Genomic DNA, 22,459 nt, shown 5'->3' with positions numbered 1-22,459 from the left:
CCTTTCAAGCTTTCGACACCTTGCACTGAGCCGTTGCAGCAACAGAAGGATCCGACTCCGAGGTGGCCTTCAGCGTCACCACAGCTGCGTCGGCAGCATCTGCACTTGCACCAACAGACACAAACGCCGTCTTAACTTCACCAAACTTGGCCGTGACCAAAACGTTAGGAACCTCGACCCGCCAGCCAGCTCCCTCGACCTCGGCGCTCAACCTGTAGACATCCGATGCGAGGAAGGCCGAGACATCCTCGGGGTGTTGTGCGTCATTCGGGTCTACCGCCACGTATGAACCGCTGTTGCTAAGCTGGAATGAACACGAGACGCCTTGGGCCGTGGCCGTGTTCTGTTCGAGGGCCGTCACCTGGCCCTCTTCCAGGGATATGTCGTGAACGCTGGCACCCCCCTCGCCGCCGATTGAACGGACCGCAACAGTGTAAGAAAGGACGCCGTCGTCGTTCCGGTGGCGGTCAATGATGTAAAAGTGGAGATCGTTGACCTCGTCGATGAACTCGAACTCGCTGCCGGAGTTGGTGCCCGCGTGGAACAGCGCATCCGCGAGCTGCCGGTAGTCGCCCATGGTGATCATCGCGATGGAGCCGTTGGGCCGGTGGAAGTCGACGAGCTCAATGTCTTCGGGGTGCGCGTCGATGACCCACTGGAAGGGCTGGTTATCGACGTTCTTGGACTTGCTGATCAGGACGCCGGAGTCGGTGGTGAAGCTGTCCGATCCCATGCGGTCGACAACCTCGATGTCGTAGTTATCCCAGCTTCCGCCATCGCACAGGGGCTCAGTCTGGATATTGCAAGCGGGAGAGCGGTCAGAATCCATGATGATACGGATTCCCATGAGGCCGTCACCAGGATCCACGGATCGTGCTGTCAAATCTGCGACAGCGATTCCCGAGGTAGCAAGTGCCTCGCGGGACAGCCAAAGAATATCGGATCGCTCGATGAGTCCTAGTTGAAACTTGTCTCGGAGGGTGTGGAGCGAACCCATCGAAGAGCCTTGCAGGGCGGGGATCTGCCATCTAGTGTGAGGTCCGCCAGGGCCATTGAAGGAGCCTCTAGACATCATGGACCAAATTCCAGTGTAGGCTCTCCGCAACGGGGTGCCGTAGGGGTTGTTGTAGTTATCGCCAATATCGAGCAGGTGACTGAGCTCATGAGCATAGACAGCCATGCCGGAGCTCTCGCCCTGAGTAGACGAGCCACCACCGGCATTGGGCCACAGTGTGGAAGCCGCGGCCCAGGATGTCCAAGGGACGTAGCGAGTACGCGCCCAGTTTGGAAGAGATGTGTTACCAGTCTTGGGAGGACCGAATTCATCAGGAACATCCTCGGGCCCGTCGAACTTCATCTCGCCGAACTCCTGCCATGTTGAAGACTCATCTTGGCCCGCAGAGAGAATGAAAACAAGCTCAAAAGCATCGGCGGTCTCATTTCCAACGTCGTTGCGCCAGGCTGACAGCGCATCCGTCCGGATGTTGAGGTTGCACATCTCTCCAGTCGGACAGGCGCCGGGGTTCATGTCATCAGAGACGCCATACTGATAGCCGTTCGCAGGCAGTCGATATGCGCCAAAGGCAGTGAGGTCGACACCGAAGCGCCCAGCTGAGTCCTCCATCCAGTATTCATGGAGCGTGTGTCCCTGGTTGAGGTCATTCGGCGTGTTGAGAAGGTCACGGTAGAAAGTCGGCACCTTCTCCCGGGCAACGTCGGCGGCAGCAGCTTGCGGGTTGTTGAAGATGGTCGAATGCGCCGGCTGACTGATCGTGAAGTTGCGATCGGGATAGTCCACGACGACAAGCGCGATGTTGAAGTTGCGGTTCGAGCCCTTGCGGGCCGGGTTTGACCAATCTGTGCCGGGCGGCTTCACCCAGTCGTCCCACGTCATGTTGTCGGGGTTCACCCAGTTCTGAGGGTCAATTGGCACGAACGGCGTGTATGGGCCGGATGAAGCCGAGGCCACAGGGCCGGCGAAGAAGGCCCCGACCGCGGCTGCGAGGACGGCCGAGAGGCCGTTGCGGCCGTCGCTGAGCTTCATCTCGTCGGCGATGAGGCGGAAATTGACGGGCGATGCGCGAGCGATCCACCACCAAACACTGGCGCAGGTCAACAGAGAGAGGATGACGACGCGAATGCGACGGAAACTGGACGACGAATAAGTATGTTTTCTGCGGATTGGCGCCAAGACAATGCTGCGGACCTTGTTCCTCTGACCTCATGATGGTTCGTTCCCCGCTCCAACGTTATCTCCTTCTCCTTCCATGACCCCGGTTCCTGCATCTTGGTCGCACATGGCTGTTCACCAGGCGGAGAGGTGCGCGTTGAGTGCCAAGAGATGCTATCCTGCTCGCCGTCCTTGTGCGATGGCACCTGCTGCTTCAGGAAAGCATCCATGTCCACTTGGACGCGTCGATCGGCGTGCCCATGGGCTGCTTGCCAAGAGTGATCGGATGGGCCGGTTGCGACACCGAAAAGAACTCAACAGGAGATTGTGAGAAGAAGAACGTTGCTTTTATGTTTCTAACTCTCGGTTGAGGAAGTCAGTGATATGAAGGGAGCAGCCAGGGATGCATCGGAAGGGAGGCCCGGAGTGGTGATAAGCCAATCGTTTCAGACTGCAGAATGGGTGGCTGGGGAAATGGGCCTACCAAAGTGGGGTACTGCGAGAGTGGGTCCCATCGGGTCCGAGTCCGACCCCGGTGCCGGTTCGGTCTCGCTTCGCCGCCTAGGTGTATTGTCTTCCGCCGGCCTGCTCCCTTCTCCCGGCCTGGAAAACACCTATCGCGACAATCTTTATTATTTTAATGAGTTTAACAACATTTGTATTTTGAATATATCAATTTGTCACCCCGGAATCAGGTGGAACCGTATTTCCTTATCCCGTTCGTGTTTGTATGGAATTATTCGAAGACAGTAATCAGTATATGCCAGCTTGTTAATGTAATTGATTCTGCCGGGGTATCAAGAAATCTCTTCCACTAGACTTTTGTGAAAACGATACTTGAAACCAGCAACAACGGGCAACTCATAACAATCGCAGAGAAGCATTGACGTACCAGATCGTGCGCTTTCACCCCTCCGGAAAAAATGCATGACTCCGTATGCACCTATGTCCGGGCTATGAGAGCAAAGCAATCCAAATATCAAATGAACTGTATAATCCAGAGGTGACTCAGTCTGAAAACAGCGCAATCAACTACTTGTCTGGTGAAGGCAGAGAATACAGAGAACCCGTTGACTGACCTCGAGCACATCTGGCACCAAAACACAATAATCGTATGAGGCATCACGACGGAGTAATAGCACATATGTATTAAATAGACATCCCATAGAAGCAGCAAATCAAGATCGAAAAAGGAAATCGAGGATGCCTGTGGAGTGGCTAGCAGACTTACACAAGCCACAATTTTATTCCATCCTCAGCATCGAGCTCCCGACCGACACTGGCACCACAAGCCAAACGAAAATGAATCCAGTCGTGCGAGCATATTTGCCGGAAAATGACAGTCCCATATCTCATCAACCGACTAACTCCGACTCTCTTCACTCAGATTCCCACTCCTGAAGATTGAATGTCGCCGCCATCGCCAGCGACGACGGCATCGCTCACTTCATCGTCATTCTCTAGTCCGTGTCCAGCTTCGTTTTCGGTTTCCGCGTCATCAGAACTTTTAAGATTTTCGGCGTCTTCAAGATACTCGGCGTCTTCAAGACATTCAGCGTCTACAGCTTCTTCAGCATCTTCAGCAACACCAACCTCACCAATACCGCATCCCAGCTCGTCAAACTTTACCCCAGATGCCGCCAGAACAAGAAACTCACACGAAATCTCGTGATGAGATGGTTGGATGTCCGAAAAAGCCTCAATCACCGCATTCCCCCGGATACCATCAACGGCAACCACCCAATCTTCTCTTCCGGATATAGAAATCAGAGTACCTCGACAAATATGTCCCTGGACGGAGATCCTGTCAGATTTCAGCTTCGACCTTTGATCTGGTCGCCACGTACTAGCCAACTGAGCTTTTCGATATTTGTCATCGTTATCCGGCTCTAGAGCCATGTTCTCAAACTTCTCGTTCAGAAGCATTGTCTCTCCCGGTAACCAATTCCGATATGGGTTCTCAAATTGAGAGCCGATGTTGCCTCCGTTTTGATCAGTCACCTTGTAGAACCGATGACGTTTGCAAAACATCGGTGCGACTTGGATCGGTACGTCCAAATAAGTCCAGGACCAGCTTGGAAAGGAGGTTTCCTCCTTCTGAGGTGTCTTCTGAATCATAGTTGCTGTTTCATTTTGCTTCTCGCCTGTCTCCTCAGTCGAAAATGTCACTACTTTGGGACCACCAGCCACTCGCCATGCAAGCTGCTCTTCCAGGGAGTTCGACCACAATCCGTGGGCGTACTCCTGACGCAGAATGTCCCTTGAGAGCTTGGCGATTCCCCACAAAGCGTTGGACGTGTCGGAGTGCTTGGTAAGTTTACAGGAGGTGTAGGTCCTAACCACGTTCTTCCATAGCTTCTCGAGAGAGCCTTCGGAGACTTTTACAGGCGAGCGTACGGAAATGTCGGCCTCTTGCAGGCGTTGACGCCAGTAGCGGTCTGTGGCAGCCTTTTCGTCGAGGGAAAGCGGGAACCCCGCAGGAAGAGCTTCGCACGCGGAGATGGTTGCACAGTCCCAGAACAGTTGGTCCCGACCGAATTGGAGAAGACGGGGAGAAAGCATTCGTTCTATTTGCATCAGAATCCATGAACAGCGAGTAGAAATAACTGGGAAGATAATACCTTGGAAGACCCAGCCACGGGTATAGAGAGGGCTCCCAAGAGGGACTCCGTCCCAGAGATCGGACAAAATGATTCTCCATCTGCGGCCACTGAATCTCAGCGAGCTTTCAGATTCAAATTTGGCGGGTAGCACAGAAGTAAATTCACTTCATGGGAGGAGTATGATGGGCCCAGACGACAGGCTGATGACGACTTTTCATTCGTGGTAGGTCATGCGCATTCTCTGCTAAGCTTTCTCCACTGACTATTGCGCCTCTCAGAAACGGTACGATCTGAAGAACCCGAGTTTTCATACTGCTGCATTTGATCGATGGCTCCTCAGTCGGTATCTGGGTGATAGTGAGGAGGATACCAGAGCGCTGTGGAAGCCAGAAGACGTAGTAATCGTAAGTACAGGCCAAGATTTGCAGGACACAACGGCACCGTCTAACACCGCGCGGTCTTCAGCTCACCGACGGGACTTGCTCCTCAGCCTGTGCTTTGTTTCTTGAGCTGGCAAAGAACCAAGCCGGCGTCCGCACTTTCGTCGTAGGAGGTGCTCCGAAGGCTGGTCCCATGCAAGCAGCTGGTGGAAGCCGCGGCGCACGCGTTTATACCGACAGCTTACTGGATGATGATATGAGCTGGATCGGCGAAAAGGATGAAGCTGTCCAGCCTCTGTTTCCTCCTAATCGGAACGACACAGGCATCTTCATTGATCACGTTTCATTCAATCTTCGTGATCAGCTGCGCAAAGACAACACCTCTATGCCACTTCAGTTTCGCTACGATCCAGCCGATTGGAGGCTGTATTTTACTCTCGACAATGTTTACAATATGACCGCTCTCTGGCATGACATTTTCCGCGCTGCATTTGAGGACTCGGGTATCTGTGTGGAGGGCTCGACGGAGTACGCTTCGCAAGGTGGCAGGGACAAGCCCCCACCAGACTCACCCGCAGTTGCGGCCCCCGCGCCCAGGCCTGGGGTAACCGTCACCGTCGATCACGATCCGTCCACTGACAACGGCCTCCCAGCTGGCGAGGTTCTGGCCAAGTACAGCCCTAGAAGCCCAGACGCATGGGGGCCATGCCCAGCGGGCACAAGCACATGCTCATCAGACGGCCGCCGATGTCGAACCATCAGATATAATTGTGATGAAGGAGTGTTCGACGAGACAGCTTGCGCCCCGTCCTGTCAAGTCCAGCCTAGCAAGCCTTGTATCGCCTTCAAGGCCGATAGCATCGAGAATTCATCGCAGTCACCATCAAAGCTGAAAAGAGCTGCGCTCGCTCAAAAGAATCACATGACTCCTCGTCCGTCAGATCATGTAAAGGGCTCTAAAGCGCCTGCCAAGAACCGCATCCCAAGGACTGGATACAAGAGGCCCAAGCATAACGAACCGAACTTGTGCTCTGGTAGGAACCAATTTGCAGGCGTCGGTCGAAAAAAGTTGGAGCGTGGCCTCCACGAACGGGGTCTTCTTGATCACTTGACCTTTGACGTGACTGAATGTGTAGACAACGGGTCGACTTGTATGTATGATTCTTTTGGGGCCCTTTCGCATCTTAAAGTGCCGGGGGTAGACACCGGTGGTCACATAATTCGCTCATACATAATGCACTCATAATCAATCTTGATCTCGCTCAATTCATAATTCGTGATCATTGGTCGACAGTGTTCTGACCAAATAAGTTCATAATGAAATACGTCGCTTAGTGCAAGCTGTCTATTGCCCAGACCCGAGTTCCCAGCATGTAAATTCATGCAATGCGCCAGAGGTGGTGCCAGGAGGGCTACCCGAGAAATCCCTCTGATGAGTGAATGGTTCAATCGCCGCAATCCTCGGCAAATCGGCATACAAGCGCGTTGTTAGCGCTGTTCGCTCGTTGGCGAAAAGTTCCAAAACGCTGACGTCGAATAGGAATCGCAGATTGAGCAGCTCCTGCTTCCGCCTTTTCCCGTCAGACTCGTCGACGTACGTGAAAAGTGTATGAGGCGCCGTATCTTCCACGACGACGACCCCTGTCTCCTTGGTTGATTTGTCTCGTCTTATTGTAAGTCTTTCGCATGAAGGATCGAACTCTATCGTTGCCTCTTGTGCGTGATCTGGTTACTGTAGTCAGCAATTGCTTCTTTCTGAGAGGGCCAGAGTAATGCTTACTGCCTCCAAAAGTGATCTTCAGTCCAGCCGACTGAACTTGAGGAGATATCTCGAACGACACAACAACTTCAAGGGTCGAGCATCCCTGGGGAAAGATGAATCCATCTCCTGACCTGACCGGTGATGTAGATCTTCTCAGACCCCTCAGTCTATCATCCGGGACGGCGCAGAGTGTCGTTACTTCGAAGGTGGGCTCGTCGCTTCCCTCCTGAACACCGTCTTGGCGGAGATCAATGGATGATATCTCTTCAAGGGACGAGACAAGAGACTTTGTCACTCTCCTGAGCCTCTGGATCTTCAGAACTCGTGGAACTGATAGGAATCCCGCCCAGCCTTGCCGCCTCTTCAACTCGATCGGTAGATCCTCCTCAACGACCCATCCCACAATTATCCGTTGATTTGTCTTTGGATCCCAGAAAGAGTTGCCGGCGTAGTAGGCTCCATGGTCAAGAGGTCCACCATACAAGTGCTTCATCCTAGGTTGCCCCTCTTGCGCTTCGATGGTGCCGCACATCCAGAGTTGACCGTGGTCCTTGTCGAAATCTGAGCGACCTCTGCTCTTCTCCGTAGCCAGCAAACCCTCCACTCCCATGATCAGGAAGTCATGCGTCCTGTCGTCGTCCGGATCCTGGAGGCTGAGAAAGTTTGTCACTTCCCAGTTGGCGCCGTGGTCGGCTGACCATCTCGGTGATTGAGAGAAGTTGCAAGGAAGTGATACTAGAGGCGAAAGAAAAGACCACTTCGTAATATCCTCGCTGTCAAGTCGGTAGATAAATGGAGTCGGTCCTTGGCCAAGAAGTCCACCGGAGACGATACCATATAGTGTCTCCTCTGAGTCTCCTAGAGCTTTAGCCATGGAAGGCCATGTGGAAACGAAGGGGTCTCTCCATCCCGTCACCTTGAGATCTGTCGGTGGACCAGGTAAGATCGGAGTTGCGTGGCGGTCCCAAGTCCTCCCACTATTCGTTGATGTTGCCAGACTTAATCCTTCTGATCCATAGTTGTAAGGTAGCGTGTGGTGAATAGGGAGTATCCTGGCAGAGGTGTAGAATGTCGTCATTTCCCCAGGACGAAGCTCAACAGGCGAGAGACATCCCGTGAAAACACCTCCTTGGTCATCCGTTTCGGTCGGGACTATCGAGGGTTCGACAGAGACGTCCCATGAGAGTAGGTCGCGAGAGTTTGCGGCCCCCCATTTGATGTTGCCCCATTCAGGAGTATCTGGGTTCCACTGAAAGCCGATATGGTAACAGTCGTTAGCTCGATCGTAGCCAGGTGCACACGGGTCGTTGAGCCATCCTTTCGGTGCAATCAGGTGGAATTTCGGCCTCCATTTGTTGAATACATCTTCTTTGTTGAGAAAGACGTCACCATCGTCGGGTTCCGAAACAGAGGTGGATCTCGAGTGTACACATGAACCCCCTTCTGATGCCGAGTTCCCTGAGGATTCGAGATGGGCAAAAGGAGGACTGCTGGGCTGCTCTGGTGACATGGCCAAAAATCCAATTATTGTTCCTAAAATATCAGAGTAGAAACATCAGCTCTGTAGGGCATTTTTGATGCGAACATCCGCTTGATATTTCCGGCAGGTTGACATGTTGCTTTGAGCGGCCCCATCGGCGCGGGAGCGGCTCGCCGCAATCGTCGCTAAATTAAACTTGCCATTTTCGGACAGTCGCCGATCACGTTCCACCTAGACAGCTGAGCCACTTCGCAACGATAATTCATAGAATAATTCAACCTGTGGCAACAAACAACGTCTGCCCAGAATCAAGGCGCAAGTGACCACTCCGGGATGGTGTGCACTGTGCATCCGCGGAACGTTACTGGTTGTTGCCGTTGAATTCCCATGTTGTGTAACCTGGGGCACGCTGCAGAATTATCGGGCCTACTGGACCAGGGGTTGGTTGGCTGCTAACGTTTCCGTCGGCTAACAACAATCACACTGGACTTGCCAATGGTTCGGACTCTGAGCGGGTTTGCATGCCCGGGGAAGGCCCCGCAAGCTTGGTTCTTTGTGCTGTACAACTTTATGTTGTTCGCCCGACTCTGGCTTTCTCTGCTCGACGATGACGCTACACCGCGAGGTTTTCTGTTCATGGTGCGTGATTGATGTTCGGCCTCGCCATTCAATACAAAGAAGGGGCCTCCCTGATTGCATAATCGAAGATAGTTAAGCGTTTCAGCACGGAGCGGGATGCCCGCACTGGCACCCCATGTTCTTAGTGCGGAGGCGGCGAAACTTTCCTCATCCCGTACTACTCTCCGACCTCATGCAGCCCGGCCGACGCGGTATGTCTGCCCAACGTCCCGACCAGTCAGCACCATAAGACGGCGCCCCGGGTGACGTCCGTCGCGTGTCTTGTTGCTCGCCATGGGCGATCAATATCAGATCGTCTTGGACCAGACCCTCTCGCGCGTCCTCCAGCCACGCGCGTGCGACCACTGCTTCGTGCGCAAAGTCAAGGTGAGAGATTCTAGGCCGCCCGTCAATAGCCACCTGGCCCGGCTATGTTTATCCCGCCGGCCTGGCACTAATACTGATATGCCGCTCCGGTACAGTGCGAAAGGACCATCCCGTGCAAGACATGCATCGACACGGGGCTCACCTGCTCGTACCAGCGCAGGCCGCAGTACAAGTTCAAGGCTTCAGCTGACGGCAGTACGAGTGGAAAAGGCGGCACGAAAGATTCTTCGCAACGCGCAAAGAAGAAGGCGGCTCGAAGATTGCAAGAATCTCAAGACAGTCAAACACCAATTGAATTGACTTTCGACAGTAAAAACCCATCTGTTGATTCAGGGCGCGAACATCGATTCGTGCCGTCGATTCATCAATGCTTTAATGATGGCGGTCTTACAGCAGCTAGTGGGGACTGGTTTGGTCCATCGGGTATCGTGGACTTGAACAACGATACTGAGACACGGCAACGCCCATCAACAAGCCTAGTACCCATGGAGAGAGTCCCTGAGTTCACACCAGAAGCATTTCCAGACTTCTCACTAGCTGGCATGCACAACCTACCAGAATCAATACGGTCTCACACATCGGATCCACTTTCCATGGTGCGGATGCACCCATCATCAAAACTAGCGAACGCTCAACTCAGATGGCGGCCACCTTCACCGAAGCATTCATCGCCAGCTCTGAGTGCCGCCTACTTGTCTCCGCTAGGGCCTGCCAGGATATCCCAACTTATCAATATCTTCCTGGCTCGACTCCATCTTTCCATGCCCTTCTTCAAGAGATCATTCTTACTAGTAAATCTCAGGAGTCGTCGGCATGAATACGACCGTCAGTTCAACGCCTTGGTGCACAGCATCTGCGCCTACACACTATTCCAGGCAATCCACGCCCAAGACAAACCTCTGCTACCAGATCGCCTCAAATTAGCCGAATCGGTACTGTCATATGTGGCAGAACAGCATGGAGGGGCGGACTTTGGGCAAGACCCGTCGGTGGAAGCCGTTATGACCAGTTTCTTCCTCTTCGGGTGTCAATTTTGCCGCGGCAATCATAATGCCGCAACGGTGCGGTTTCGTGAGGCTCTCACTCTGGCAGAGATTATGAGACTGCATGATCCATCAAGCTATGGCAACATCAGCCCCGATGAGATGGATCGGAGAGTGAGAACCGTAACGGCACTGGCTTTTGTGGAAAGGTGAGTTTGCATCTCGTGCTGCGACGGAACGGAATCAGGACACTGACCGCCATTTCCAGGATATATGCGCTGCAACATGGCTCTACGTTACAAATGCCTCGCCTGATGGGTCTGGATATCATGGCTTTCCACAGGCTCATCAAGCGTGTCTCGTCAGCCGAAGAAGCTGTGGAAGATTTAGCTGTTGAGGGCTTAGGTCGCATGATCGACCAGATTGACTTCGTCGACGAGACGGTCGTGCGATGCTGGAAGTCCGATTGCAACCTGGACCCAAATACCAATCACATATCCGCAGAGAAGCTGGTGCAGCTCCTAAGACGATATAGTAAGCCATTAGAAGCGAGTCCGTCCATGGAAAAAGGAGGTGCTCAGCACGCGGATATTCTGCTCACCCGACACTGGATCCGCAATATGCTCTGGAACCTCGCCTTCCGCCACGGCTTCACCAGCCTCTCTGACCCCAACGTGGAGCTAAGGCCTGACTACGCTATCGACATCGCCGCCGAAACCATCAATGCCTGCGACTTTTTCGATATACGTTGTTTAGAAACGCACGGAGTCGGGCTGGCAGAAAAGCTGTATGACATCGCGAGCAACTGCGTACGAATTGCGCAGACATTCCCGGCGAACGGCGGCGCGTTTGCCGGTGACTTTGGAATCCCCACCTCGGACCATGATTCCTGCGCAACGTCTATGAGTGGAACTCTAGAATCAAGCTCGTCGGCAAGCGACCCATCCGGATGGGTGGGCCAAATGCCTACCATCGAGATGGACTGGGCAGCCTCGAGAACAGCCCAAGTGATGGAAATCCTCAACAGGTTTCTCGCATTATTCGCACTGTTCCGCAAAGGAAAGCATCCGTTCCTCAAGCCATTCGTGCAGCTCATGGCAGGCCTGGACTTTCCCCAGATGGCGACGGGCGACCCGCCATGGGATGACGGCGTGCATATGCCGCTTGTTATGTAGATAGCACTTTCACCAATGATACGTCAGGGCGCAGACGGGACGGGGATTATGATTTGGCTTTTAAGGGTAAATTATTCGGCAGTGGGTAAAATGTTCGGTAAAAAAAAATGGAGGGCTGTACTTTGTTTTGTCCAAGTACCAGCGAGTGCTTACAATTCCCATCCTTGGGTGATGGCAAAGGCTGAAACCGCCAACTAGCCCCCGCACACTGCCCGCGCGCTTGTCATTCACCCGAATATTTTGAGCGAACACTTTGCCCGAAAGGCTATCCCCGGGCCGTCGATTTGAAACCTTTCCTAATCGGGACAGTTCCCGACAAAAACTGCCGCTGTCTTGAACGTGGCATGGCAGGGTGCTCCCGGGCGATACTTGGCATGCTATTTGTTGGTCTGTCCCTACGATGGCATCTTGCAGATCCGCGGCGGAAATGTTGCCTGGGCTTTTGTGCGGGCGATAAGCCGGGCTGATGGTGTAATCGTGTTTTCGACGCCTTTCCTAGTCATGGCGGCGTCGCTTGAGCATATTTCCGTCGTCGTTTTGACTCAGACACAGAAGGCTTCGGGTCATCCCCCGAACGCTATGAGGACCCCGCGGTCTGAGAACTACTCGCATCTGACGTCAACAAGACAAAACCGAAGCACAGTCAGCAGGGCTTTCCAATCTCTGAATTTCTTCATCGACATGCCCGCTTTCCCAACGACACAACTTGGGGGATTTTGTTATTGTCATAGGGGAACTTTGAGGAGGCAGCTGGCTCCCGTTGCTGTATACATGCTCCGAAGACCTAAGTACCTTCGAGAAATAATAGAAACCGAAACCAATGAAAACACCATCTTCGAGCCTCAAATGGGTTGCTCCGCGTGCTGGTCCCCGAGAGAATGGGCCACCGCGCTGCAAATCGCCGGCCAGTCTCGCAAGTCGGACCGCGACCTGGCGGTGATTGTGGGGCCACAAACGCCGATTTCGGACGGACTCCGCCCGCCGGAGAAAAACCTCAATCCGCACACGTGACCCATCTTGTCTCACTCAACAACCTGCACCTTTTGAACTTCACTCACAACCGTGTATTTTCCAAACGGCCAATCTCAAAAAGCAAGCCTGCAAAAGCATCAAAATAGCCCGGCGTTATCTTTTCAGCATTCACAATGTCGACAACACCATCGCAACCCCCAGCCACCTCCGCCGTCCCGGCGCAATCTGACCCCGCGGCCTTCGCCCACATCGAGAACTACATCGAGACCCGCTGCAACGCTTCCCCGATCTACAACTTCCTCTTCAACCCGGGCCTGAAGCTCACCCACGTTTCCAAGGGTCTCGTCGTCGCGCGCCTGCCCGTCACCGCCAACCACCTCAACTCCTCCGGCAGCATCCACGGCAGCGTCTCTGCTACCATCGTCGATTGGGCTGGCGGCCTAGCCATTGCAGCGTGGGACCTGCGCGAGGCAACCGGCGTGAGCGTCGACATCAACATCAGCTACCTGTCTGGTGCGAAGCTGGGGGATGAGATTGAGATTGAGGGCAAGGTTGAGAAGGTCGGCGGCAGCTTGGCATTTACCCATGTCAACATTTACAAGGTTGCTGCTGATGGATCGAGGGGTGCGACTGTGGCGAATGGAAGGCACACCAAGTTCGTGAGGAGCAGGTGATTCATGATGCCGGTTGACGTGGAGGAGGATGAACGGCTGGCGGGGGTATGGACCGGAGTTCATGACCATTAAGTTACCTACCTAGAGGTTCTGCTAAGAGTCACAAAGACCTACAAACACTATTACAATAAGAAGGTTCCACAATGAAACATCGAGCTTCGGTGGTGGGTTTGGAAGCCATAAATCTGGTGCAAATTCCATTGGAAAGGACAGGCCAAGTGCGCTCCAGAATAGTGTGTTGCCATATGAAGTATTCGTCCTGTAGTCTGCCACGTAGTAAGTATTTACGGTCCCAGATGTGAAAACACTAAGCAATCTACCCCCTCTGAAGCCCGTCGGCCACGAAAGTTTGCCTCACAAACTCGCTTAACCGGAACCCGACTTAAAGGTCCAGCGGCCAGGAGATGAGCCTCATGGCTTCGTCGTTTCAGGCTTGCAGGTAGTTCAGTCCTTGGAGCTTGGAAGCGATGAATTCGTATCTCTTCAGGCTGCCAATCTATTTGGAAAAAGCAATTGATTTTCTACTCGTTCTTGAGAATAAAACATGTCATTGTTGAATCCTTGTCCTCCGTCCAACTGTACGCTTGACTATGTACTTCGGAATCATACCGTCTCAATAGCTCAGCTTGCCATTCGCCTTGGAACACCCAACCTCTGAATGCGCTGGTACGTTGGCGCCTGGTTTCAATGCATCAGCTTCGCGATCTTCGTGCATTACCTATTTACTTTCTAGCACCCAGTAGACCGAAATATACTCAATGTGTTCACTTCCTTAAACAGAAGATATGCAAGTCTCCTGCTGGCTAAACATCCCATCGAGTGCTGAATGACGCCAGTACAAGAGTATACGGGGTACGGCGAATTATAGGCTGTTTCAGTTAATCGACACTTTTTTCGGCGAATCGCAAAATTTAACAAACCTGGAATTAGAGAAATTATGATTCCTCAATGTACGGTGTCATTCAGCGCTCGATGGGATGGAGTCCATAGATCTGCATAGCCTTTTGTTCTAACACCCTTCAATGATGGTAACTAGTGGTTTGGCTCCGAGTTCGGGATTCAATTGTGTACTAAAGGGTGTATAATGACGTTGAGGAAGTTATGTGCGTTGTATTTGCCTTGCATCTGAAAGTCCCAACTCCGGGCTGCAGCATTGATGATTTGTTCAAATTTTTCAGCAACACATTCCGCCGACAAAGGTGTTCTCCGGCCTTGCTTGACCGATGAACCTAACGGCCCAGGTAAGAGGATTGACCCGCTTACTTTGAGCGTCATAGTCTCATCTGAAGCATATGCGTACTGACCATGACTGGATCCTGACTCAACCTGTGTAAGTCTTCAGGCGAAAGAGCGCCAGTAATCTGTCACCCCATAGAGTTTTGACATGGACCTTTCTGCATAATCAACAACAAAGGGATAGCTATCAAGTCACGGCGATAGTCCAGCGGAGATCGCAGCTACAATCGTATAACACGATATACTGGTCAATTTTCGATTTGCACGAACCTGGTTGCATGGGAGCCAGACTACTGGAAGCTGTAGGGAATACCTCCAGTGGTCTTCTAATTCTACCAGCTCATTGAAGCACTGGACATGGGCTAAAATTCAAAGCGCGTTATTCTTTCTGAGTGGTTGCAGCCCCGCATGCTAAGGATTGTGGTCCACTCGCATCCGGTGGGATGGTGTTCATCCCCCCCTAGACATGCAGCACGATACACCCGGTAGGGAAAAGAACGAAGAAGAGCTCCGCGATCAATACTTCTCGATATGCAACACCATTACTTGACCACAATGCCAGACCGTCCAAGATACGGCAGAAGTAGAAGGTTCCTGCCGCGAACCTAAGTCGAGTGATGTGGACTCCAGGGATGACATTATTTTGCACGCCAGTGCAGTGTAGGTGTAGTTGCCATCGCAGGATCTACTGAGTACTGCTAACCGTCAGGAGACTGATTCCCGTTGAGACTGTTCTGCTTCATCACACAACGGAATGCGCGGGATGCGTACTTAAGACTCGGTTCTTAATGCCACCTACTCTAGCCAGGTACCGTACGAAATCCCTTTTATGAGGGGCGCAAGGTCCAAGATTAGGCTGAATAGGCGCGAGATGGCAGAACCAGGGAAACGTCGCAGGAGGTGGGTCATCATACAAATTAACGCTTCGGATGCAACATGCGTACCTATGATCCAACTCTTATGACAGGGAGCATTTGCAGCCGGGAGAATGGATTCTTGCGTTGCAGGGTTGAGAACTCAAATACCTCCGACTTATTGTCGTTTATTGAACGCAAGTCGCTCGAATGCAGGTTTGTGGACAACTTGGCCGGCCAGCAGAATGTGAGGGTAGCAATCAAGGGCTACGCACACCTGTTGGTCCAAAACGGGCAGCTCGTGGGTAAGAAATAGCTCAACCTTAATTCCAGGGGCTTGCTTTATCATCACATCTAATCAATCTAAGTGGAGAAGGTGAGGCTCCGGATCACGCTCGGATATGTACCGGAGGTCCTCAGAAGTCACATCGAACAAAGCATCCCCGCACAGCATTCAACAAGCGAGTTTAACATCACCACATCCATCGACCATACCGGAACAGGCATCCTGGCATTTAGTTCTCGGCTATGCTGAGACCACAGCGAATGGCGACCTAAAGGATGCTAGCCATTGCTTGCAGAAGCAATCCACCAAAGCCGAGGGGCTCCGAAATGCCCTCAATTCCAAGAAGGATGCTACCGCTTGACATGGTCCCCGGCTAAGCTTCATATTTTATGCCGATTTCTCTTTTCATTTTCTTCTACTTCTTTTCTCTGGAAACAGGCATTAAAAGCATTTGGCGCGACTCACGAGCCGCTCATCTAGCTCGCACACACTCTCGGACAGCTTCTTGTTAGTCACGACTGATTCCCGGCCACTCACTTATAAATGCATACCCTAATTGAGATAACAAATTTCTAAACCAGCCTGCATTGGATTGAGTCCTCGCCCCCAAATTATCACTGGTGCCTTTTACCACAACCTGAGCCGAATTTTGACTGCTACCGTTTTGGTTCAGTATCTGGAGCACCCCGCAACCCCACGTATCAAAATTAGGAAACTAGAAACCAGGAAATTGGCATACAAATAACCATAAAATGGCACCATTTTACCACTTTTCTGCCTAACCCAAGAGCATTAAACCATGGATGACAAACAAAGAATACTCATCAGATCTTTCTGTTCCGTAATAAGAGTATTCCGGACCTTCCAGAACAGGAGGCTTGGCGGCATAGTTACCTTGCATTCGGGCCAGGAAGTTGGTGTGCCTGACATCCACAGCTGGCTTCACGCACATGCAGCCGTGCGGCTGGTCAACACTACTGACCCTCGGTGCCCCTCTCCGTCTGCATGTCCAATTGTTAGGATCATGCAGGATCTAGGTAGGATAAAGTCGCTTTTTCGTAGCATGGCTGCGCCTAAGTCCGACATCGCCGAGAAGATCCATATGGCATGGACAGCTCCGAGAACGACTCTTCGTTCAGCATGGACGAGTTCAGGTGTTCAAATACGCTTTGGGAGACAGCAAGAGATTCGAGCCATAGCAGTTGTGCCTCATTGTCCTTGTAGTTTTCTGCGACGCTCTCTTGTCTGCTCTTTATCACCACAGTAATACGCATCAAGGCAGGGCTACATGGCGGCAAAACTTCTCTCGGCACTTGCAGCATCGCTGGCTTTGGCCGGCATAGGCCAGAGCACGACTGTGCCAGGCAATGATGCTACTCTCGCTGCGGCAGTGGCCGCTCCAAGCCGGTACATCGTCCTGTTTGAAGAAGGAGCGATCGCCAACTTTCAAAAGAGAGACGGCACAATCGTATGGTGCCCGTACAGACGAGTTGGTAGATGTAAACGCTGACGACTTTTAGGACGTCAGAGGCTTCGCAACGACTGTGTCGTCGCACATCGAGAAGAACACGAAGCCGGCTCTGACCTTCGATTCCAGCCTGTTTCGTGGCGTCTCAGTCGATGTGCATGATGCGAACTCGACTTCAGTTGACCAGATCAAGGCTATTGAGGGCGTTTCTCAGGTCTGGCCCGCGGGCCTGTTCACCATCCCGCCCACTTCAGAAGCTGTGATCTCCAATTCTGACCGGCCCACTTGGTCGCCGCACAACACTACCAGGGTGAACGAAGTCCATCAGAAGGGGCAGAAAGGTGACGGCGTCATCGTCGCCATGATTGACAGTGGTGTTGACTACAATCACCCTGCCCTCGGCGCAGGATTCGGCCCCGGTTTCAAGGTTGAAGGCGGTTATGATCTGGCAGGCGACAATTACAGTCCCGGGGGACCGACCAACCCGGACTCGGATCCGATGGACTGTGCGGGCCATGGCACTCATGTTGCTGGCATCATCGCAAGCCAGAACGAGTACAACCCGGGTGTGGCGCCGAACGCGCGCCTTCGCATGTACAAGGTCTTCGGTTGCGAAGATGGCACCACCGAGGATGTTGTCATTGCTGGCTTCTTGAGAGCCTTTGAAGAAGGAGCTGACGTGATAACTGCCTCTTTAGGGTCGGCGCTTGGTTTCCCCTACATTGCTGCATCGATTGTGGTATCAAAGATTCAGGCCGCGGGCGTGGTTGTCACTGCCGCCGCCGGCAACAGTGGCAGCGCTGGTATGTCTTTCAACTCCAACTCCTGACACCGCAGCCTTAACTGACCACGTTTAGGGCCCTTCTGGACCACCAACCTGGGAAACGGCTTCGGCACCACAACGGTCGGGAGTGTTGAGCAGAGCGACCGTGTTGTGTACACAGTGAAAGCGCGATCAGCCAACGGCACAACTCGCGATATTGTACAGTCCTCTGAATGACAGTACAAGATATTAGCTGCTGGCCAGCCTTTGCAATGTAGGTCTACATGGAACCTACCGGACGTCCATTCGATCTTGTCGGCGATCATAGTGCATTCTTCTACCCGGATGTCCGAACCCGTGATGTTTGCGACTTCTTGACTACGCAGCCAAGAGTTCCCAAAGGCGACGTTTTGGTGCAAAGGTGTGTCTGATCCCGAGGATTTTTCTCAGAGCTCTGCTAACGATTCATTTGACAGACAGGGCGACTGTGATTGGTCAAGAATGGATTTGATCACTTGGGGTCGGGTCGAATGGGTATTCTACTACGGCAAGCAGGGCGAGGGACTACCAGTTCCAAATCGCTTTATTCAAGATGCTGGAGCTCAAGCCAAAGGATGTAAGTGGATATCATGCCGAAACTTCCATGACTGCGAAAGCTGATCGCGACGCGCAGTAGCCGGAATTACCTACGAGGACGGGCAATGGCTGCTGCAACACTCCGACAACAACATCACTGTCACATTCGAGTTTGAAGAGAACCCTAGGCCAGTCTCTCACCGTTGGACCGATGCCAATGGAGTCAGAACGAGTGCTTTCAGCTCCTGGGGTCCAACATTGGATTGCAGGATGAAGCCAGAGATCGCCGCGCCCGGTAAGCAAAAGCCTTTGCAGACATGCTGCTCTTCTCATTCGGATGCTCCTAACACAGTCCCGCAGGCGCAACCATCCTCTCCACGTATCCGCTCAAGCTTGGGAAGTGGGCCACACTTTCGGGAACTAGCATGGCAACTCCCTATGTATGAATCTAAACTTCACAGCAAAATGATTGCATGTACTGACGAAGGTGAAGATTGCCGGCGTTGCGGCTCTTATACTAGGGTCCAAGGGAGGCCGCGCTGGTTGGGGCTCTGATGCCGCACGATTGGTGCACGAAAGGCTCATTGCCAGCGGTCAGCCCGTCTCCATGAGAAATGATAACTCTGCTTACACGTAAGTTCTCGGCCGAAATTGCCACATTTCACCTCTCATACAAGTCCGTATGCTTACACGGCTACAGTCCTGTGGCCAAAATTGGGGCTGGTATTGTTGATGCCGTCAGGGCGGTCGAGTACGACACGTTCGTGTCGCCTGCCAATCTCAACCTCAACGACACCGTGCACTTCAACGGCGTGCACACAATCAAGCTCACGAATAGAGGCCAAGAGGTGGTTACGTACAATGCTACTCACCAGAATCTGAATGGCTTTCAAGCGGTTTCGATCAGCACCAAGTACGTGGACACAAACCCCGACATCGCTGGGTACTTCGCGTCGGTCACCCTGTCAACCGAAAGTGTCACAATCGGACCAGGTGAGACGGTTGAGATAACGGCGTCATTCACGGAACCGGACAACGGCGTCTATGGGCTCATGCCCGTGTACGGTGGAAACATTCATTTCTGGGGCTCCAATGGAGAAGACGTCCGGGTTACATACATGGGTATGAGCTGCAGTCCTGTCAGTCGACGGTTGTTGCTAATCTCTCCTTCTTCTGTGCAGGCATCAAAGGTTCTCTTTACTCTCAGAACTCGTGGCTCTACACCCCGTCATTTTTTCAGAACAAGAACTCGGACAGTCTTAATGGTTTCCCTGACGGGGAAGAGTACTTCATTGGCGAGTGGGAGAAACAGCCGGCAGCTCTTTATACCAACAGCTGGGCCAGTGAGGAGCAGAGTTTCGATGTAAGTCACCAACCTCTCAACATGGACATGTCCGAAATTGGAAGTTCTTGGCTAATTGCGCTCTTGTTATCTAGTATGTGGCCAAGGACTGGACGCCTGAGGACTGGGTTTACCCTCCTTTTCCGGGCAAAAACAAGTGGTTCGGCTCCATGACCAGTTCCGAACGTGTGTTTCTCGCTCTGTTCCAGCCACGAATTCCCACTGGGAGGATGTTTGCTCATGGCTCCATGAACTTCAGCCAGGGAACTACTCTGGTACCCGGTGAATACCGCATCCTGGCCAGGAGTTTGCGGATATATGGTGATCGCTCCAACTTGGATGATTGGCAGACAGCTTTGTCCAATTGGTTCACCCTCAAGGCGCTGCCCCCATCAAACTCCACCACCACCACCACATCTCAGACGGCTACTTCTACTTCAACCACTGCACCTACATCCGCTGCGCCACTCCCGCCTATCGCTGTCTGTGGCGAGTCCGTCCCTATCAACCTCACGGCTCGCATTACTACAGAGACCAGCAGATATGGTCTCATGTTGAGCTCCGACTTTCTGGTCTACGACCGCCGCGGTGACGGTACGCATTTCGAGTGGGCCCTGACCAACGAAGGTTACCTCAAGACTCGCGACATTTCGCGCACTACACCAGTGGACATCTACGCAGCTGTGCATTCCAACAACAACAGCTTGATCTACATGTACACGCCTGGCCAGATATCGGGAGCGTTCTCGTATCTTACTTGCGCACGACAGGGAACCGAGCTACTGTGCACAGCCAACGCGAAGTCTTCTTTCTACGACTGCCAAGATCCCAAAGACAACGAGGCTTACGTTCACATCCGCAGCGGCCCGGAAGTTCGGAGTGGCTGTCGGCAGGTAACTTTCAACTTCGAGGATCTTCCGCAGACCTGTGATACGCTGGCTGCTAGTTCTCCTGCGACAGTTAGCGCAACTCCGACGATGAGCCTCATGATTTGAGAGTGGAATCTTCTTTTTGGGGAGAGGGATTCTGGGATCCATGGGATCGGTGCTTCATCACTTTTTCCCTTCGCGAACACTCATTCGTTATTTTCCACCTCGTGGACAGCCACCGTGGTCACTTTTCGGGAGCATTTCTGTTGCTTATTTGTGACCTGCTGTCATTTGCTTTAGTTTTCTTCCATGTACATATCTACAGACAGATTATACGAGACATGACATAGGTCACGAAGTCACTGCCACCCCCTCGTGTTGTGCTGTGATCCGGGCATAATTTTGTTCAGGCCATTTCAATCCTGAAGTGAAAGACATTTGTGCCTTTCAATACATGCTAGGAGTATGACGATCTGATAGAAGGCATTGAGGAGTGCTTTTGTTAGGTGCTATTGGTGTGTAATATCGGGGTAATCTGTCGCTTCGCACTTCTCAGAGGACCAGAAAATGCGGTAGTTGCCGTCACCAACCGGTCGATTTAGATCAAAGCCACTCAGATGAACTTGGATATTTGCTCGTGTCGCGATGGGACCCCCACTCCCAAGCTTGGTCGGCTTGACTGTTGTCGCTGAACTGCATGGTGACTTTCGGCTTCTTTCATGAGAGAGCCGCCCGACATGATTTTCTGTGATCGGCGCCCCACCAACAGTCTAACAGGAAACCTTATCTTCTGCCAGATCCAGAACTCGTGAGTATGTGCTGATCCCCGGGAGAACCGTTCCGAGACCAACTCAGTGGAGGAAACGGTGATGTGACTAGTTCTCCATGTGCTGTCTCTGAGACCACCCCATCCATGTGCTTGCAGGACTAGGGGAGGCGCTAAGCTATACACCTGATCCCGCTTATACACACTACCCTGGCCCCATGTTGCACGAACCTCCTGCTGAGCTTCTAAGCGTGCCAAGCTAGATCATTAGCATTGAAAATGCTCGAGTCTCGGAGCGAGCGGGACATTTTACGAGATTCTCCGGCCTAGGCGCCTCACACTTGGCGGCCCCAAATGCCGAGACGCCATAACGATGCGTGACCTGACTCCCGAGCGCAAGTAATGATGACATATATATCAACATCAACGATTGAGAGACTTTCGTGATCCATCCTGGCCCTCCAAAGTGTTCCCGGCAGAGGCATCTTGTGATCGACAGTGTGTGCCCGCAGGCGTTAACCTGCTATGCGAAAGCATCAATAAATGAAAAGTTAGAAGGAAAAAGGAGACCTCTCCAAGGCCCATGTCGGCGGCGGAGTTATGGATTTCTGTCTTATAAAATCGTTACATCAGCCTGCAGCATAATTCAAGCATGAAGTTTTTGTTCTGCGATTTGTATCTTGAAGAAGAAGAAGAACGACTCCAGCGCTAGTTACAACGGCTCCGTGCTGAAATGTAGACTTGGATTTCGGTGCGCAGTAGTCAAAAGCGCTTTTGCGCGAAACAGGGGCTGGGGCTTGAGAAGGTGTCCCTAAGGTTCCCCTACCTTATGCAGGCTTTATGTAGCCCGGAACTTTATGTACGCCTCATACTTATAAGACAGGGAATGCCGTGTTAAAACAAACACATATCTGTGGCTTTCTGCAATATTACAGAGTACAGTATTCAGTAATTGAATATTATCATCATACTGCCGATCTGACTTTAAGTCATTGGCATCGGCGTTATCACCAAGTTCACGGAGTCGCTCGTTCCCAGCTTGCATACGTTTATGTTCGACTTTATTCTATTCTCTCTCCGTCAATGACAATCAAG

At 52.4% G+C, this 22,459-nt stretch overlaps 5 protein-coding genes and 1 pseudogene across 6 annotated transcripts; 3 read left to right on the top strand and 3 right to left on the bottom strand.

Moving 5' to 3' along the window:
• Positions 1-4: 4 nt before the first annotated feature.
• On the bottom strand, positions 5-2,400 carry GCG54_00012233 (annotated as a pseudogene). The gene has a single exon. A coding segment is annotated over exon 1 (2,396 nt).
• A 1,153-nt stretch (positions 2,401-3,553) lies between these two features.
• Positions 3,554-4,732, bottom strand: GCG54_00012232 (uncharacterized protein; the record flags this gene model as incomplete). The annotated part of the gene is made up of 1 exon (XM_045412115.1): positions 3,554-4,732. The coding sequence occupies one exon, from the start codon at positions 4,730-4,732 to the stop codon at positions 3,554-3,556; it is 1,179 nt and encodes a 392-aa protein (XP_045263899.1).
• A 1,766-nt stretch (positions 4,733-6,498) lies between these two features.
• On the bottom strand, positions 6,499-8,425 carry GCG54_00012231 (Beta-fructofuranosidase insoluble isoenzyme CWINV2; the record flags this gene model as incomplete). Its single annotated transcript, XM_045412114.1, has 2 exons — positions 6,499-6,878; positions 6,934-8,425. The coding sequence occupies 2 exons, from the start codon at positions 8,423-8,425 to the stop codon at positions 6,499-6,501; spliced, it is 1,872 nt and encodes a 623-aa protein (XP_045263898.1).
• Positions 8,426-9,307: 882 nt separating this feature from the next.
• Positions 9,308-11,558, top strand: GCG54_00012230 (putative sucrose utilization protein SUC1; the record flags this gene model as incomplete). Its single annotated transcript, XM_045412113.1, has 3 exons — positions 9,308-9,400; positions 9,496-10,592; positions 10,652-11,558. The coding sequence occupies 3 exons, from the start codon at positions 9,308-9,310 to the stop codon at positions 11,556-11,558; spliced, it is 2,097 nt and encodes a 698-aa protein (XP_045263897.1).
• A 1,145-nt stretch (positions 11,559-12,703) lies between these two features.
• Positions 12,704-13,204, top strand: GCG54_00012229 (Acyl-coenzyme A thioesterase 13; the record flags this gene model as incomplete). Its single annotated transcript, XM_045412112.1, has 1 exon — positions 12,704-13,204. The coding sequence occupies one exon, from the start codon at positions 12,704-12,706 to the stop codon at positions 13,202-13,204; it is 501 nt and encodes a 166-aa protein (XP_045263896.1).
• A 3,664-nt stretch (positions 13,205-16,868) lies between these two features.
• GCG54_00012228 (Minor extracellular protease vpr) lies at positions 16,869-20,724 on the top strand (the record flags this gene model as incomplete). The annotated part of the gene is made up of 11 exons (XM_045412111.1): positions 16,869-17,048; positions 17,101-17,851; positions 17,906-18,030; positions 18,090-18,232; positions 18,288-18,427; positions 18,485-18,682; positions 18,748-18,827; positions 18,881-19,020; positions 19,088-19,509; positions 19,569-19,750; positions 19,825-20,724. The coding sequence occupies 11 exons, from the start codon at positions 16,869-16,871 to the stop codon at positions 20,722-20,724; spliced, it is 3,261 nt and encodes a 1,086-aa protein (XP_045263895.1).
• Positions 20,725-22,459: the final 1,735 nt, after the last annotated feature.

This window comes from Colletotrichum gloeosporioides, assembly GCF_011800055.1.
Source record: "Colletotrichum gloeosporioides strain Lc1 chromosome Unknown consensus_49, whole genome shotgun sequence".
Classification (NCBI taxonomy): domain Eukaryota; kingdom Fungi; phylum Ascomycota; class Sordariomycetes; order Glomerellales; family Glomerellaceae; genus Colletotrichum; species Colletotrichum gloeosporioides.
Note: the sequence above shows the minus strand (reverse complement) of the source record. Positions and strands in the feature narration are given on the sequence as shown.